The sequence below is a fragment of the Varroa destructor genome, unplaced genomic scaffold (assembly GCF_002443255.2).
Source record: "Varroa destructor unplaced genomic scaffold, Vdes_3.0 BEIS01000007.1, whole genome shotgun sequence".
NCBI lineage: Eukaryota > Metazoa > Arthropoda > Arachnida > Mesostigmata > Varroidae > Varroa > Varroa destructor.
This window is the reverse complement of record NW_019211460.1, coordinates 33,317,850-33,334,875: the sequence shown is the minus strand read 5'-3', so window position 1 is coordinate 33,334,875 and position 17,026 is coordinate 33,317,850. Positions and strand designations below refer to the sequence as shown.

At 42.6% G+C, this 17,026-nt stretch overlaps 1 protein-coding gene across 2 annotated transcripts; it reads right to left on the bottom strand.

Annotated features, from left to right (window-relative positions):
• Window positions 1–7,447: 7,447 nt before the first annotated feature.
• LOC111254874 (uncharacterized) lies at window positions 7,448–16,553 on the bottom strand. 2 transcript variants are annotated; one of them, XR_002675246.2, is made up of 4 exons: window positions 16,422–16,553; window positions 11,339–11,385; window positions 10,568–10,659; window positions 7,448–9,581 (listed from the first exon to the last, which is right to left on the bottom strand). XR_002675246.2 is itself a non-coding variant. In XM_086975489.1 (3 exons), the coding sequence occupies exons 2-3, from the start codon at window positions 11,355–11,357 to the stop codon at window positions 9,256–9,258; spliced, it is 345 nt and encodes a 114-aa protein (XP_086831615.1). In that variant the 5' UTR covers window positions 11,358–11,385; window positions 16,422–16,553; the 3' UTR covers window positions 7,448–9,255. The 2 variants fall into 2 exon arrangements, 1 of the variants encoding a protein (XP_086831615.1); XM_086975489.1 differs by lacking the exon at window positions 10,568–10,659.
• Between the last annotated feature and the right edge of the window lie 473 nt (window positions 16,554–17,026).

Genomic DNA, 17,026 nt, shown 5'->3' with positions numbered 1-17,026 from the left:
ACACTTGCTATAGAATAGCTCAGCACGTAGCGAGATATGGTGGAAGTGCAACCAGCCGCCGAAACTACAGTACCAGGCGCGTACCTCGGTGAGTCGGGACGACAAGCCTTATGTTGGCGGGCGACGCTTCGTTGAGCAGACTTTGCTGCGTACAGAACACTGTTCGAATAGGCTGGCAGGCAGGCAGGCAGGGAGGGATTCGAGTAGCTGGCGGGCTAGAGGGAGCGCTGCTGTTGAAACCCACATCTTGGGACAGTAAGAACTGCATTCAGGTCATCCGCTAACTTGCTATCGGTGCTCTGTTAGACACGCCATACCGCTTAAACTGCGTGACTTGGCAGATCCAGCCGACAGACTCAGATGCAGTTTCATCAAATGCGTTACAAACACTCACATAGGCGCACACATTTAATGCCACGAGTCAAGATCGGCGCGTATAGTAACATAGTATGAGCTGATACGAATATACATCACCATGCGGACGCGAATACATAGGGCTCAAAGCATTGGCTTGTGACAGAGTGGCTGTTCCCGCGCCCAGATTGCCAACCGCGAAGCAGAATGCGATTAGGCCTCTTGAGTATACCGATGATGGGTTTGCATTTCAGGTTTCGGCCTGTGGTGCAGTAATAGGTATCACTGACTAACCACAGCAATCAGGGAAAGTAATCTGACCGGTACAACCAGTGCCAAAGCCCCACAAAATTCTCGACACTGTATGGTAAAAAGGGGCTTGCTTAACTAAGCTACTTTAACTGTACGTTTCGCTGGGGAGCAAATTGGTTTTCAAATTTTTTTTGGCGCTTCTTTCGGCCACCTCGATCGACAGTATCGATCATCTGAGTCAAAAACTCATTGATACTTCGTGCATTGAGGTACTTCCACTACGATGCTGCTGCTGACTTTTTTCTTTGCGAAAGGAAAATGTATGTTTTGCCTTCTGCAAAATACACAAAAATAAGAGAACACTCGAGATTTAAGTTTTAAAAGAAAGATATTGAACTAAGGCGAAATACTGAACCAGCTCAGCGACTGTTGAGTATATTTGGAGAGGCAATTTAATTGCGGACCTTATCTTCTGCATCTCCTAAGTTGAGTCGAACGTCATTATGAGGCTCTTTTTCAGTTTTTTTTGAGATGTAAATGTGAAAACGTTCTTTTTTTTTAAGTTGGACGTCCACTGGCCATTATATCGTTGCTAATAGTCGTACATTAGAACACAGGAGGTGGTGGGTAGGTACGGGACCGACTAACATAACGTCTAAGCCAAAGTCCAGTGAAACTTCTAAATGGCTCCATTTGACTGAATGCAAATTTTATGAATATATGCATATATTTTTATTGTGGAATGGGCGTTATTGGGTTTAAAGGAACCCAATTTTTCGATTTGTTGAATAGGGGTGCTTTAAAGTGTACAAACCTGACATGATTGAATAAAGATAAGATGAGCATTTGATGTCGTGTAACTTAGGATCTTTTCAATTGGCAAGGTTCCTTGGACGATAACTTTGTGAAAGTCTAATATTACTCTTATTATTATTATTATTATCTATATATTATATACAGTTTCGAAATATTTAATTTCGAATTTTTTCGCCGCTTTTAGTGGACAGCTAATGGATTTCGCATCTTGTTGCTATATTTGTTCGTTAAACTGTAAGGCCACCTAATTTAGACCAACAGAGACCGCTTTACTTATTTTAAAACGTCTCTGTTATACTGGCATCGTTAATTGGTTCAATTCTATCACTGAGTTTTATTCATTACGACTATAGATATATATTACACGAAGTCTTAAACAGGAAGTACCTCGTTTGTTAGCATCGCGTGTCATTTAAGAAAAGCCGCTATACGTATCATTAGATAATTCGAATTACCGTTCAGGATTTGATAGGTTTATAATAGTACTACCCCCCCCCCTCCCCCCCCGATACCCCAATAACTAAATGCGTATATGGAACGCATTTTACACACCGGTCCAGATTATTTCTTAGTAGACAGTTGCCGAGATCCCTTATGTATACCCGCCCTAGCAGATATCAAACAAGGGATCACTGAAACACTATAGGACAAATCATGCACACTTAACATATTAGCGTGCATGTGAAAGTCTGTTTTTTAAAAACGTTTTTTAAAGTTTTAAAAAAAATCGAAATCGTATTTAACTCGATTTGTGAAGTTTATTTTGCAACACAAGCTGTACGGTTTTTCGTTGGTTTAGGGCGCTAGCCGGGAGCACCTAAGTTCACTACCCAAGTTATTACTTTCAGCCAAAAATTTTAGCTATTTATATTAAAAAGCTACGTGTACTGCTGTAACTCTGCACAAGCACTAAGTGGAGCTCCCTTGCAACAAAAAGTCGTTTTTACATTTTTCAAATTTTACAATCGCACATGGTGAGCTTATTTTACTTCTGCAAGTTAAGCGCCTCTTCAAGGGTTGTGTCGAAAAGCTATACGTTACGTAATAAATGTATATACAATTTTTTTTTCTTTGAAAAGCTAACATTCAAGTACTCGTGCGCAACGATTTGTCGAAGTAGGCTACCATGACGAGTTTTGCCCGTCATCAAAGTCTACCTCGATCATTTTCATTGAGACGGCCACTCTTATTATTCCAACCTAAACGACAATACTGTCTTGCCCCCATGAAGTTCGCTGTTTGTTTTGTGCCTCAATAATGTGTATTTCATCGCACAATAGTCTATATATACAGGCACACTCAACAGTATCAAGGCATGCATAAATGCCGACTATTTTCATTTATTATTCGAGTCTATTTTAGGCACAATCTATCACAACTTAGGCGGAAGCGACGATGAAGGCACCCCTCGGTCATAAACGTTTCAAACTCTATCTTAGCGCTCTCCGTGGCCTTCGGCTACTTTACTCTCTTCGTTGACAACCGTTGAAATAAGAGCCAACATGAACTTTACCGGATTCGTCCTTCCGTCGAGAGCGTGTCTGACTTTCGACAAGGCGTCAAAAAGCGCCTGTGCTGCGCTCATGCGTACACTGCAGAGGTAACAACGAGCGATTCAACCGGCTACGTAGAGCCCCATACGCGTCCTTTCGAATGGGTGTCCGAGCTTGATAGGCTTTGTAGCCTGCCATCTCAAAGTGCTAGCCATGAAATTTAAAATTTACTTATAAAGCTTATATATGTTTGCAGAGCAAGGTAGAAGCACTGAGAACTGTGCATTTTGTTAGAGTGGTGAAATGATCACCCGTGGCTGAGTATGCACACGGTCGAAGCACACTCGAGGTGATGTCGTGCTGTGTCACAGCGGGAAGATCGGAAGGTCAGCTAGAAAGACGACAACTGATCTTCACCAATAAATCTACCCTGGTGGGCCTGCCCGCCGGGCGCAGCCTAATGGCGGCGTTCGACGACCTATGCTCTACATGTATATGAGTATCTGCTGAGTTCGGCCATGACCAACGCTATCATGACCGACATTACCACGAGCGTCATTGGCGAATGCAGCAGCTTTACTTTGAATGGGTAGGGTACATAAATCGATCTTACTAGTCAAATGCTCCCTGTCGCATTGGCGCTTGCCGCGCGAGCGACTACAGCGACTCAGGAGATATCATCACGTACATAATGTCGCACATTCAGTGATCGCAGAGTATAAGGTGCTTGAATATGGCGTCGTACTCTACTGGGGTGGGTTGGGTTTTCGGCTAGAACTGATCTGGGTGCTACTACCCACGTCCGCTTTGCGATCGAGTTCGCTTAAGTTCATGATGAAACGTACAGTGTAGCAACGCTTTGCCACTGAATCATTGAGAAAAATTAGTTGCCAGTCTATCCTCCAACTCCTGCTGATGGAGTCGGCGGATAATGCCTGTGCCCATACATAAAGTAGCTATCGAACTAGAGTCCCACTGTTATGATAATGGCCGGTGCGGCAGCCACCACTGCTGTTCCTCCGTGGACGCACACACATGTATCGATGCCTAGCGGCGACGAAGAAACTCACTTCCTAGGGAAACATCGTTGATGTTACTTGCAGGATGGATACAAGAAATTGCCGACTACTGGTAGAACGAACGGAACGGTTCTATACAGCCATTGAGAGTGAGGCTAATTTGACTCACTGCCCCAGAGTCTTACCGGAAGTATTTATGTATGAGGAACTAATAATGTATCACTATCATACGAAAGTGCAGATTCGTATAGCTCTGCGGCCGCATGTGTATTTAGGAAATAGGTATCAAGAATAAGAAACTATAAATGCACTGCTAGCTTAAGCTATAAACCTAAGAGTAGTTATGAGGCAGTATGCCCACACGAAGGGAAAGTTGAGAACTTTTGCAAATCACCTTTAGAGAATAAGAAGAACATTATTGTCCTTAAAAAAAATTAATACAAATCCCAATTTCGATTTTCCCAGCAGCTAAAAAGTATCCAGTACACTATAAAGTGTGATCGTGATCTGGGAGTTTTTCAGAACAGTTTTGGACAATCGACGAGCAATGTTTGAATCTGTTTTACAATGCCCCTTATGGATCACCATATTTTTGCCACATCGACAGTCCGGTGCGTGGATAATAAACGAAATTACTTGTAAGCCACCACCGTATAGATTCCTGCTCCAAGTTGATATGAATAGTCAGTGCACACATCGTTTACATTGTTTTTGTTCTCCGTTCAATCAGGCTGCATCATAGGGGCTTTGTCTATCATACGGTATGTTTGCATCTATAGAGCTGCGACAACGTTTGGGGATATAGAAATCAGCGAGCGAAAATTACGGAGGCGTAACCCCCGCGGCTTTGTCAGGGTTAAGAACTGCATCACATCGTATTTTATTGCTCTCCAAGTAATCGAGACCAATAAACCAGACCTATACTGAGGAGGAAATAGGTCACATAAGCGGCAAGAGTTTCGTATCTCAGAAAGCCGTACCCCACAGCGCCTCGACTGTTCTCTCTCGTTATTATCAGGTTCTTGTTGTGCTTTGTGCCTCAGCACTTGACGACGCTTCCTTGAGGTTAGGGCAACTGACAGTATCGTTTCTGTTATTATGAAATACTCCCTGTAGCTTCAAACAATATCGGAATAATTAATAAGGCATATCAACGTTTCGTGTAAAATTAGCCTGTCATATATGTATACACGCCTTAGTCGATACGTTGTCAAGATCTGCCAATTGTCCGTCCAGCCGCCAATGTCCGCTCGATTGCAGAGGACGGATTATGGGACCTGGAATGTGAAAATTATCGCCCAGATCGCCGACCAGAGGCAGACAACCGTCGGTATAATAGTGAGGACCAGTGGCGTCAGGTTGCGATCTGCGTGCTCGAAGCTAGAGATAGGAGAGAGAAGTTGACCATAAAGGACTACCAGTATTTAAAGGAGGAGATTTTGAAAAACAAAGAGGGAGCCAGGCAAATGTTATACCGGAATAAAGCGCCCATATACTGCGGAAAGCCGCTTGGATGGCCTCTTGAACTCCAAGAAGGCACTGGGAATGTACTACTGTTAAAGGATAACAGGTAAGCGTTCCAGTAGCAGCCAGTTAAGAAGCGTCGCAATGAAAACGCTAAGCGATCAACGCGCTGAACAACGAAGCGTGCAGTCGCGCGGAGGCCACGTGAACGTCGCGTGGACTCAGCATGATCTGGTAGCGATTGCTGAGTGTAACGGCCAAATGTATTGCATAAGGACATAATCCGAACATGGCTAGCGCATAAAGTCCTACCCGTTAGCCGTATAAATATGTATATATATTGTACGCGTTGAGTTTGCTGTTTCACATGCACCTTCATACACTCTCTTTGACTTTGTTCTAGATACAAAAAGCAGTGACCTTTATGAGTTGTCGCTGTTGCGACAGCGGTTGGTCAGAGAAGAGCTGATCTACCGGCCTACTTCTGAAGTCCTTGAATGAGAAGGCTCTGAAATAGAATAGCATCCTCACACTACATAGTCTAGCTGATTAGTTTAGACTCATGTTGTTTACACTGGTATCGCAGGCTCATGCTGACTGCTTAGAGCAAGAATAGTATGATCAGGATATCAGTCTCCGTGATAGCTTAGTGAGTAACGTATTTGCCAGCTAATATTAGAGTAAGTTCTGGTTTAGGTTCAAATTCCGGTATAGACAGACGTACTGGGAGTCAGCCATCTGATTGAAGGCCTAACGACGATACCTGACGCAAAATTCGAAACGAAAAGGTGCGGCGCCAACTAGCGTTGGATAGCCTACATTAATTCAGTGCTATCATGATTTTAAAGGGACATGTCGGTTTGTGTACATCAAATTTATAGTCTCAATTATTTAGATTAAACCTTAAATTAGCAACGCCATTAGGAAATAGATCCTATACGAAATAATTAGCATATCCACGCAGACATTATGTTTGCCCAATATTTTCGAAGTTATTTTTGTGCGTTCAGTTAGCACAGCAAGGCTTGTGGTACTGGAGGTGTGCCACGCGTGCCCTACTCACCAGCGTGAAGGTCAATTAGCAGCGTGAGGTGAATTATTGGCAATGATGCTGAATATTTATACGGTCCTTGTGTTCACGTTTGCTCCTTTGATTTTACTATTATAAACTTAGTTAGGGGAGCGTAGCGATGATCAAAGGCAAATATCGAAATGCTGTTTCTAGGTGTCATTGTAATAGACCAAGGTCGGGAAAAGCTGACCAGGTGATAATCTGAGAAAACTGGATAGTTGCAGCGTGAACTTTCCAAACACACAAGCCGCCAAAGCAGGCCAACAGGTGATAACTCGAGAGGATTTTAAAGCTATCCTCTGTGACGGGTGTTTAGTATCATCGGCTCGACGCTGGTATCCAAATCGAAGATCAAGAAGAACCTTTTTTAAATAGTCCATATATTATGTGCAAGCCTTATCGCCGAAACCTTAGCCACATCCTAACCTTCCAAGTGTATGTGTAGATTCTAACAGAATGAGCCCTAGCGTATACGGTATATATTTCGCAGCTGGAAGTCGAAGATGGGTCGGTAGGTCGTATCGAGGTAAGCAGATCAAAGGGATTTGCCTTTAAAAAACTTACATCGAATAAATAAAATAACTTTACAGCCTATGTAAGAATAGAAAACTGAACATATAGGGTAAAACATCGATTTTATTTCGCTTCTAATGCTACTTTCGTTCTTGTATGTTTTCTCGTTGTTTCAGGTTATATTTAGTGGTTTTCGTGATAGCTTCGTGGGTAACGTATTTGCCTGCTAATCTAAGGGACACGTTGTGGCCTTGCTTCTGAACCCATAGGGCATAAGCAGACACACGGTGGTTCATTTGGAGTTCCCTAACCGAACGTCTAACGGCAGTACCGGACGTAAAATCTCGAATAAATAGAATGGTTGTGTTTAGTATTTCTAGCATATATGAATGGACTTTTCGATAAAATAACGAAACTAGTTGTTTTATCGGGCATATTTATTGCTATATATTGTTTCGGTTTCTGACTGGTTTTTTTTTTGCAAGTTTTGCGCATACTTAGATTTTAATAATTCTCTTTTTGTGCAGTTCGCCTCGACAATGGAACCACAGACATGTTTCTGAATAAAAGTTTTTTCCTTACGTTATATGATGCAAGCCGCCATTTTCCTAATACAATTATGTTACCATCCTTGGTAATCCAAATATGGCTTCCAGGATGAGCTCTGCTTATTGAAACTTGCGCGATTTGTATGTGCATTCAAAGAAACGTAGACATCTGTGAGAATCCAAAAATTAGAACGTTAAGTTCCGGAGCCTTGTGGTTGGTGGTCATTGTTCATGTTTTCCGTTGTCCCAGATAGTCCGGATGTAACTTAAGCCTCTCGCGTTATAAACCTCAAAAAAAACACATACTTATCTGCTGATAAGGCATGTCTTGGCCGGCTGGTTAGGCTTTAGATGCATTAGGAAACTAATCGATATAACCCCTAGGGTACCTTGGGCCTGGAGGAAATGTACGTTCCACTCGCCTAGCAACACTTGGTAGACATTCCCAGTATACACAAAAGCAATCGGCTCTTTACCTGGTATGCTCGTATGCCGAAAATACAGCAAAGAACCATGGGGTATTCGCACCGTGGTTATTTTGCATTGTTCCTTCCTAGTGACGGAAGTTGCTCTCTTTTATTGACTGTTATTGCTATTTCTTTCGCAAAGCGCTACATTCAGTCGTCATCAGAAGATGACAATCTATTGATGGTCGCGGATCATATCCAGCACTTGTCCCGGCTTTGGCCAATCGGAATCGGCGTCACCGGCGGCTAAGCACTGAGCCGCTTAGCTCTTGTGGCGGTGCATCCTCCAATATCTGTTCGATCTCATCTAATTCATTCACTTATTCGTCCATTTCTCGAACCGTTTGCTCTCTCCCTTGGCCTCTTCTCGGTTTTCTGACATAATAGAACTGGAGGGTCTGGCCGCTCGTTCTCGACAGAACTGCAGCCTCTTGCGGCGCCATCGGGTCTGTACTTGAAACTACAATGCGATGACAAACAGTAAACAGCGACGATCTGCTACAGTGCATCACTGTCACAGACTGGTCACGCTAGCGCCGTCATTACGACCGCTTCTTGTTCATTTTTGCTACGCACAGTCTATGCGGTCTATCTAGCTGATTCTAATGCGACTCGACGACCCCATCAGGGCACTTGCGTCGTCCTCTGTTTGGTAGAATGCAGTAGCCGCGGTCAGGACCGGCGAAATCATGACGATGTCGTCGACGCCACACTCCCCCCTTCGTTTCTGACTTCTGCTTTGGTTCTTCGAGCGTTTCGAAATCGATCTTTAGAGTTAGCAGGGGACAGTGGCAGTGCACTGTGTGAACACCGAAGACGACGACAGCGACAAAAGCAGCAGCAGCGGCGGCGGCGGCGGTGGCGGCGGCGGCGCCGCTGTCGCTGCTGCCACCGTTCCAGGGGTATCTCGGATCGAAACATAAGTTTAACTCTAACGCTTCGCTGCCTTGAACTTGGGCTTGCGTAGAAGCGAGCGCCGCCAGTAGCGTCCAGTAAACGGTGTAACAAAGCGAAATGCAAAATACATTTAGCTCGCTATTGAGCCAATGACCAAAGAATGACTGAAGAGAGCTATCGCCTATAGTCGAACGCATTATCACTCTAGCACCGTAACAGTGTAAGCCACAATGCATGCAATACATTAGATAAATTGTATTATTATAGCCATTGCTTTCTAGCTGCTTGGCTGTGCTCTATGAGCCGCTATAGTTTGCACATAGTACACAGTAGCTTGTTCTCTGCTACAATTTACTCTCCCTATGTGCTCTTGAAATCTTTCGCTTTAACGGGGTCGCATCGATCGCTTGTGCTCTTGCGCTGAAGAGTTCTGACGTGTGTTTGCCTCCCAGTAGAAGTCCCCTCGCCCTCCTTCTTCGCCTGCCTAAAGCTTGTGCCCTTTTTGGCGTGCCGTTGTTGTAAACTGGCCTCTCTTGTACACTCACTTTTCTCCCATAATATGTCGCTTCTTGTACAGCCTGTAGCTAGTATAGTGCTCACAAGGTGGAAGATGTGTAGATCTGCTACGTAGATCTTGCGTTGTGAAGTTGAAGTGGCCCTTGATGGCGAAGTGACGAAGGCAACATCTGTCGTCGTTGAGGGGTTAGCAGCCGCGAGTTAGCGTTGAAAGATATTTAAGCCGTCAAGACTTTGTTTTTGATAAAACATGCTGGTTGACATGTTTATGGTGTTCACTTTCGACAATACGATTATCAAAAATGACAAAACTGGTATATTACATAGGCGGTGTATATATTGTCTTATCTTTCTATTCTTTGCAATAATACGACGTTCGACTGATCGCAAAAATCTGTAGCAGGACCACTCCGAGCAGCCAGGTGTTTCCGGTTTCTGACCTTATGAAATTATCAAAATAATTAAGCACTGGCTTCTCTATCATCTCACTGAGAGTTATAACGATTAAAAAAAAATACGTATTTAAAAAATAATCGACTTATAATTTGAATAACAATCATTTTTGACAGTTTTCAATTACCTGGAGGAGGTTCGAAACGATCAGCTTCATTTTTTCAGTCAAACATAGCTAGAAGAAATAGGGTTTTCAATTATCGTCTCAGTAGTTCCCCTAGAAGCTTTTGCCGCTTTTAGTTGCGTCAAAGACACAGAACGTTGATCATATGTATTAGAGATACGCAGTTATTTTACACCATTAGAACGCACGCTTCCCATTTTAGCGGCTGCGGTTCATATAAACCCAATAAAATCTAGCGCATGAGACTCCGACGTTAAAGAAGGCCGTCCCGATTTTCATTTTTTTTTAATTTAATATACATCCATTCAATTTGTCAAATAGTGTTACCTTGGAATAAACTGCGGGCTAACAGAGAAACTGCTAAGAAATATGCAAATCAGAGCGCGGTTCTGAATAGCCCACGTCGATTTTTCCATTACTCGAGTTTTAACGATATCTATTGAAACATTTTGCAGTCTATTTATACTGAATAATCTCAAAATCTATTCTTCTACAAACAAATAAACACCTTGCTATCAACGACCGTCAAATTTTTCTCATAGAAAATGTCCGCTTCACTTTTAAAAAATATGAACCTACCCTCATTTAGCTTTGCAGAAACTTCATTAGCATTGAAGGTACTCCCTCGATTGGCTCCCCCAATGATATCTTCGTTTTCCAATTTCCATAAACTAAAATAAACAATATCTTGAACAGATACACAAGCGCTTGCCGAGTGTATTTAGTTTAATACAAAAATTATTTTTTATTTAGCCTTTATATTATAGTATCGCATTCCAGATGAACGTCGCTCCGGTGTTTACATCGTATCAGTTTAAATTTTCTACTCGGATTTTTTGCTGTGACCCCTCTGCGAGACAATATGGCTCGAGGTACTGTCCACGGCATATATATTTTCGTCAATTATAATATATAAGGCTTCTATTAAAATGAACTAGGGTGGATGAGATGGAGATAACTCACCACAACGACTTCCGTGCGATACCATTTATCCAAGCTAGAGTTATATGACCTTTTGAGGTAAGTAACGTAAGTTGCCTAGTAGGTTGTGAAGCTGAGAGAAAAAGGGAGAGAGTCTAATCAGAAGATCATCTTTTAGCTACACGCTGCTCACTAAATTTGTTCTCGATAGGATAGGTCATCATCTAGAGGGTACATGCAAGTTATCTTAAGTACGCCCATGATATACTTTCTCTTCTATTGAAAACTAATCCTCAATCTATATTATCAGACTATAGGAAAACGCGACTATTAACCGTCGATTGATAATGTCGGTTAGATGTCGACGATTGAACATGAACATGAACATGCTCATGCCAGGTTCGATCATTTTTATACCATGTAAATTACCTTCTCCGTCATCCGTCATGTTGGATGTCCTTTTTTACTGCAAGGAGCTGCAACAAAATTTATACACGATCATTAGTGATTTATGTCAATTATTGGAGAAATCTGTTTTATCACGCGGTTAGGAGGATTTCGGCAGAAATGGAACATTTGCACATTTACCATTGTGATGTAAAAGCATACCCTGGTGAGCATCTTTGAAACGCATGGATATTCCCAGACGTGACTTCTGTTGTGGGAAAAGTTCATTTTCGTCAGAAAACCAGTGAAACTGGAACATCTAAGAACCGCGATTGAGCCTGCTATTGAATCTACTAATCAAGCGCCACCATCGCTGGCGCTTGATTAGTAGAACAAGAATAATTTCGAATAGCAAATAGAAATTTATAACTATATGAATGTTATAATCTATCAAGCTGTACATAAACTCTGTATCTCCCTTTGTTCTGGAAGCAAATTTTCAGTCTGCCCTGAAAATTGTGGTCCAGAAATTAAAAAAAAAGTACTTTCACCTGTGGTACTGTCGTGTGGCTTAACCAAAGGTTATTTTTCTAACCCATACAACTTATATTACGCAAGGGAAGTGTTTTTTTAGTATCTGTCGATCCAATTTTGACTGGTTGCATTGCATGAACGACTCCTTTGGGAGTTCATGGTGTATGCCGATAACAGTAAAAATAATAACAACACGGCCAGAGTGGTTGGCAAAGATACTGCCGCTGCTTTGTCTCCAACAAAGAAAGCGTCGTTATTGTTTCTAAGCTCGTTAGTGTACATTGAACAGGCCTGTGGCAGCAGTTCTCATCGTTCATCAAAATTTCCAGAACTGAGATTTACGATTGTCCATCTTAATGTCTATTCAGGGCATACAACTATTTCAACTGATTATTAAAGAAATACTGCAAGCTCCTGCTGACGCATACCCTAAACTGGAATTTCCAGCAACCTCTTTGTACGGTAACTTGAGAAAGTTGCAATCACAGAATTACTTTGATACGTATGTTACGTAATAAATAGTTTCCTCAAGCAGCATCGTTACGTTGTTTTCTTCTAGGACTTTTTAACACGCTTAAAATAGAAGTTTAAATTACGCATGTGTTTCACGATGGGCGCTCTTATGGCGACATACTATAGGTGCCCTAACAAGTCAGGAGAACTCACGCCTCCTCATTATGATCCTTTTGATCGGTTCATTTATGTTCCATCCATCGATTGTCACGCCCTCTGGTTGTGGACCGCCGTAAGCGATACCATAGAGAAGCATAAACACGCATTGTATGCGGATTAGCATTATTGGGTACTCCGCTTAAACTGAGCCCATCAACAGGACTCTGACAGGAGGGACTCTGAAGAGAATTCGTTTTGCCTTAATAAGTACTTCTTGATAATATTTTGTGCGTTACGAAATTTATTTCACTACTAATATTTATTCTATTCAAAATAAATATTAGTAATTCAAAATAAAGGGTATATTCATATCCTATAAAGTGGCTATTGTATGTTGTGGTATATGAACTAAAATGCAAATAGTGAAATATTTTCATTGCATAAATAGGCACCATAATTATGTTTTCAGGACAATTCTGTTGGACTAAACACCAAGAGGTAAAAAATTTATAATTTACTATACATAAATAAAAAGGGCTACTACTTCTCTCTGGTTAACTTTACGATGCAATTTGTCATGCTTTATGCTCTGTTGCAATCGTTTTCTAAATTCTCAGTCTGATTTGCATGCTTTTGATAAAAATAGAAATCCTTCTCAAGATTGCTTGGTCACACGGTTGACTTTTAATCAGACAACTTCGTCGCTTGCAGGGAGCGCATAAATAATCTGTCGGATTGAAACTAGCTAGCAGGAACCATTGAGAATTGGTAAAGCTGTTAGGTAAGGAGGCCTTAAGCAAAAGCGCAGCATGCCGACGGCGCAATCATTTTAGGGACGAACACTTGAGCGCTAAAGGTCAGCGAAAAAGTGACCAGGTGTCTGGGCCCGACAGACGCCGCAATCGAGGAGCTTTTTTCACGATGCCAGAGCTTGAAAGAGAGATCTACCGATAAACATTCGTGGGCATTTCACATGTAATATATAACAAAATCATAACCCACACACAGAAAATGCAGAAACTGAGTAAAAAGTTGGTCCCATGTGAATTGACTCTAGGCCGCCCCCTGGCGAATTCTACGTGCATATTGCAGAACTTTGCAGCCGCCATACACGAGGCGTGATTCTATCTCTAGCGCCAGTCGAGAGTGATCGGGTGAGGAAATGGCGTCGCCCTGGAGAGTCTTTCTCTCCAGTTCGGTGCCAATGTCAAGTAGGTTTAGACAGGAGATGACAGTAGTGCTTGCTATAAACAACAGGGGCATCTGCTACTATTCGCCGCAAATGAAATAACGCAGACAACGAGCTAGTCGAGTTTCTCAAAAAGCTCATGCATCTTTGGTACGGCAAAGGTCTGCTTACTTGATGGCAACGCCGGGCCTCATTATTATGCCTCAGTTACGCTGGATTAAACAAGGGCTTCAACCCGCTTCTTCTTGCGATTCAACGAGATATTCCATATCCTAAAAGTATAATAAGTGTCGGCAAGCGTATCCCCATTACCAAGCATATCCTAGCGATTTACTTCAAGAATCCATAGGTAGAATATATACGGGAACGTGAATAGTAGGCATACGGCCGTCCAGAAGCTAACAAAGCGTTGGAAAACGAAGGAGAACACATTCAAAAATTAACGTTGTTATACAAACTATTATTAAAGTTTAGTATTCGCAGGATTCGCTTACAATAGCCCGGCTGTGTCGATTTCTAGGAAATGGGCACGGATAGTGACAAGGTTATAGTCATTTTTATGTAGCAGATATAAACAGTTATGCACTGATTTACCATTCCAAGATTACTAGTAGCAGTGTCCTGCTAGCGAAAACCTGTAATTCTGAGTGGTCGATCTTTGCTATACATTTTTTAGTTCGTCAAGTTTACAAGGAGAGCATCGTTGTTTTACTCTCGTGTTGAGAAATAATCTTTGTCTTGGTGATTCGTAGAGACTTTCAACCACGACGCTTAGTCGAATAGGCGCTCAGCATTATATCTCAGCTGACTCCTGACGCCGAAGTCCAGCGCCAGTAAAGCTGAAGGAGGGCAAACGGACAATACGTTTGTCATGTCGTTGATCAGCCTGTTTCCTTGATGACATCAATTGGACTGACCATGAAAGCGACGAGTCGATTTCGAGCGGTGACAATATCTAGATACAAGCTATCAGAGAGTAGTGTTCACAATATACTGAACCACTATCCAGTCTCCAATAGATTCTGGTGCGAAACAACCTCCCGTATACTCTAAGATTGTCCGTGAAAGTAGAATCAAGGAATAGAGGGACGGACTAGAGGCAAAGGTTCTATGTGAGGCCATTCATAGTAAACGACATGAGCATTGTCTAAGCTAACCAAGGAGAGCTGTCTGCCCAGGTAAATAGGTCCTCGAAGGTCGAAGGACTAGAGAAGGCGAGCGCGGTTTTCGATGTCAACCTGCCCGTCTGGGTAGCAACAATGCACGCACATTCACACGTTCTCTAGTATATAAGCATACCTCGGTAACCAATTGGCTAAGTGAACTACTTAGCGCCATTCATTGGCGACCGTGTGGCGCCAACGGGTCGTCGCGCTCTGAAAATCCATGACAGATCATACAAGGACGAGGTGAACGCATACGGTATTATACATATGTGCGCTTCAGTAGTAGACCTATGACCAGAAACAAACGACGGAATAGGCTCTAGGGAGTACAGGCAAACCGAACTTGGGAAAAAAACAAGCAAAAAATCTCTTACAGGTCGATCTCGACATGTTAATATTGCTGAGCGGTGAAGCACTCTTTCACTTGTTGTCGCTCTTAGGTTCTACAGGCGAATGCTGCTGCTGTCACTACTACTACTAAGTAATACGGAACGCACGGGCAAGAGCTGAGCTGCAAAGTTCTGAACTTGTATGGGGTGTGGTTCAAAAGGTCCAAAGAAGATGCCTGCACTAGATATCTCGTGTTTCCGTACCGAAAATGAGAAATACTAGGCTAGTTATAGTTCCCAGATCGTGTAGCGTTCTCTGCTGACATATCCCTCCACGTAATAAGCGAAGCGCTTGCCCGTAATAAATCAGGCTGCAGAAATTGGCAGAGTTCCAACGGTTGTCCTGCACAGTTAAGTCTAATGTACCTATTATTCGGTTGAAACCCTTTTTTAATTATATATTATTTATCTTCGAGTGTAATTAGTGCGGCAATGATTTGAGCAGGGCCTTCTCAACGAAAGAACGTCGGTTCATCGTGCATAGCTGGTTAGGCACTTCCGTTACTAAACTGTCACGCAGATTTTGTGCTTTCATCAGTTCCTTCGCTCGTTTCAGGTAAAGTATCAATCACTTTTTTCTCATTTGCACTCGTTTGGCGTTATGTGTACGTATGTGTATCTACCTGGTAGCCGGTCTGTCTGTCTACATGTAGTTGCAATGCATGTCATACATACAATGACAGTGGAAGGCGAGGATGGACGAGCGCGTTATTAGTCACGCTGCCAGCACAGCATCACCCCTATAGTCGCCGAGATTTCTATACAGACCAGAGAACTTCTGGAATACTACCTGTTTTTCTTAGTTTTTTCCTCTTTTTTTAGGATATTTTCTAATTCCTATCTTTACTTCTCTTCAGGAATGGCTTCTTCAGCTTCTTCGCACCTCGTCCGGCGCACTCGGTACGAGACATCACGGCGTCATAGGTGTTGAACAGGCAGCGGCGAAGAGCGCAATATAAAGGGCGCAGTGCGCCGTTGGAACAGCCCACTGCGCCCTTTAGCATTGCTCTTTGATGCCTGGCGACAAACTCTAGCAGAGCAGAGCGGACCGAGTTCGATGCTTCCACAATTCATGTTCAATTGTGTTGCAATTCACTAGTTAATTCGTAGCGTATCGGTTCTGCAGATACCGTTACGGTTAGTCTAGAATTGGCGTATTTACTATGTTTGTCACGCTGAAATGTATGTTAGGTGTAAGCCGAGTTTATCTAAAAAAAAAACGAGATTCTATGTACCGTGTGGTTATTCTCGCTTTAGCCAGGCTCAGAAGGTCGTTAGATCCTGCCACACGCGTTTGCACATCTTGTTTCAACAGAGACAGAGTTTGTAGCTGGCGTCATGCGCGTATTTGCAGGATTCCTCAACTCATTACCATTTCGGTAATTGGCAATATTCACGCCGGAAGGTAGAATACGTATCTCCTTTACCTGCCCCGGAGGCCATCGCATATCTCGCAGGTTTGTCCTGACGGCGTTCGGTCATTGAGGCCGGCACCTAGCGAGTGTTAAGTTTATTAACCTGTTAATTCTGCCTTACCACTTCCGGTTGGGATCTGTGTTCCGTTTTTTCTTTAAGTCGAACTTTAGCGATTACTGAACACTGCTCGCAGCTTAACACACTATGCAACATACTATTTCTATGCAAGGTGTCACGCATAGAAAAGGAAAGGAAAAATATCATGCGAAAAAATAGTAATATTACTATGCTATTCTAGAAGCTTCGTTTTCCATTAGATCAAATAGTTCTACGTTTCCAGACCCTATTGGTATAAAGTTTAGCTACGTCTAAAATAAGGTTCTAATGTATTGGATAATCACTCGTAAAAAATATCTCCTAGTGC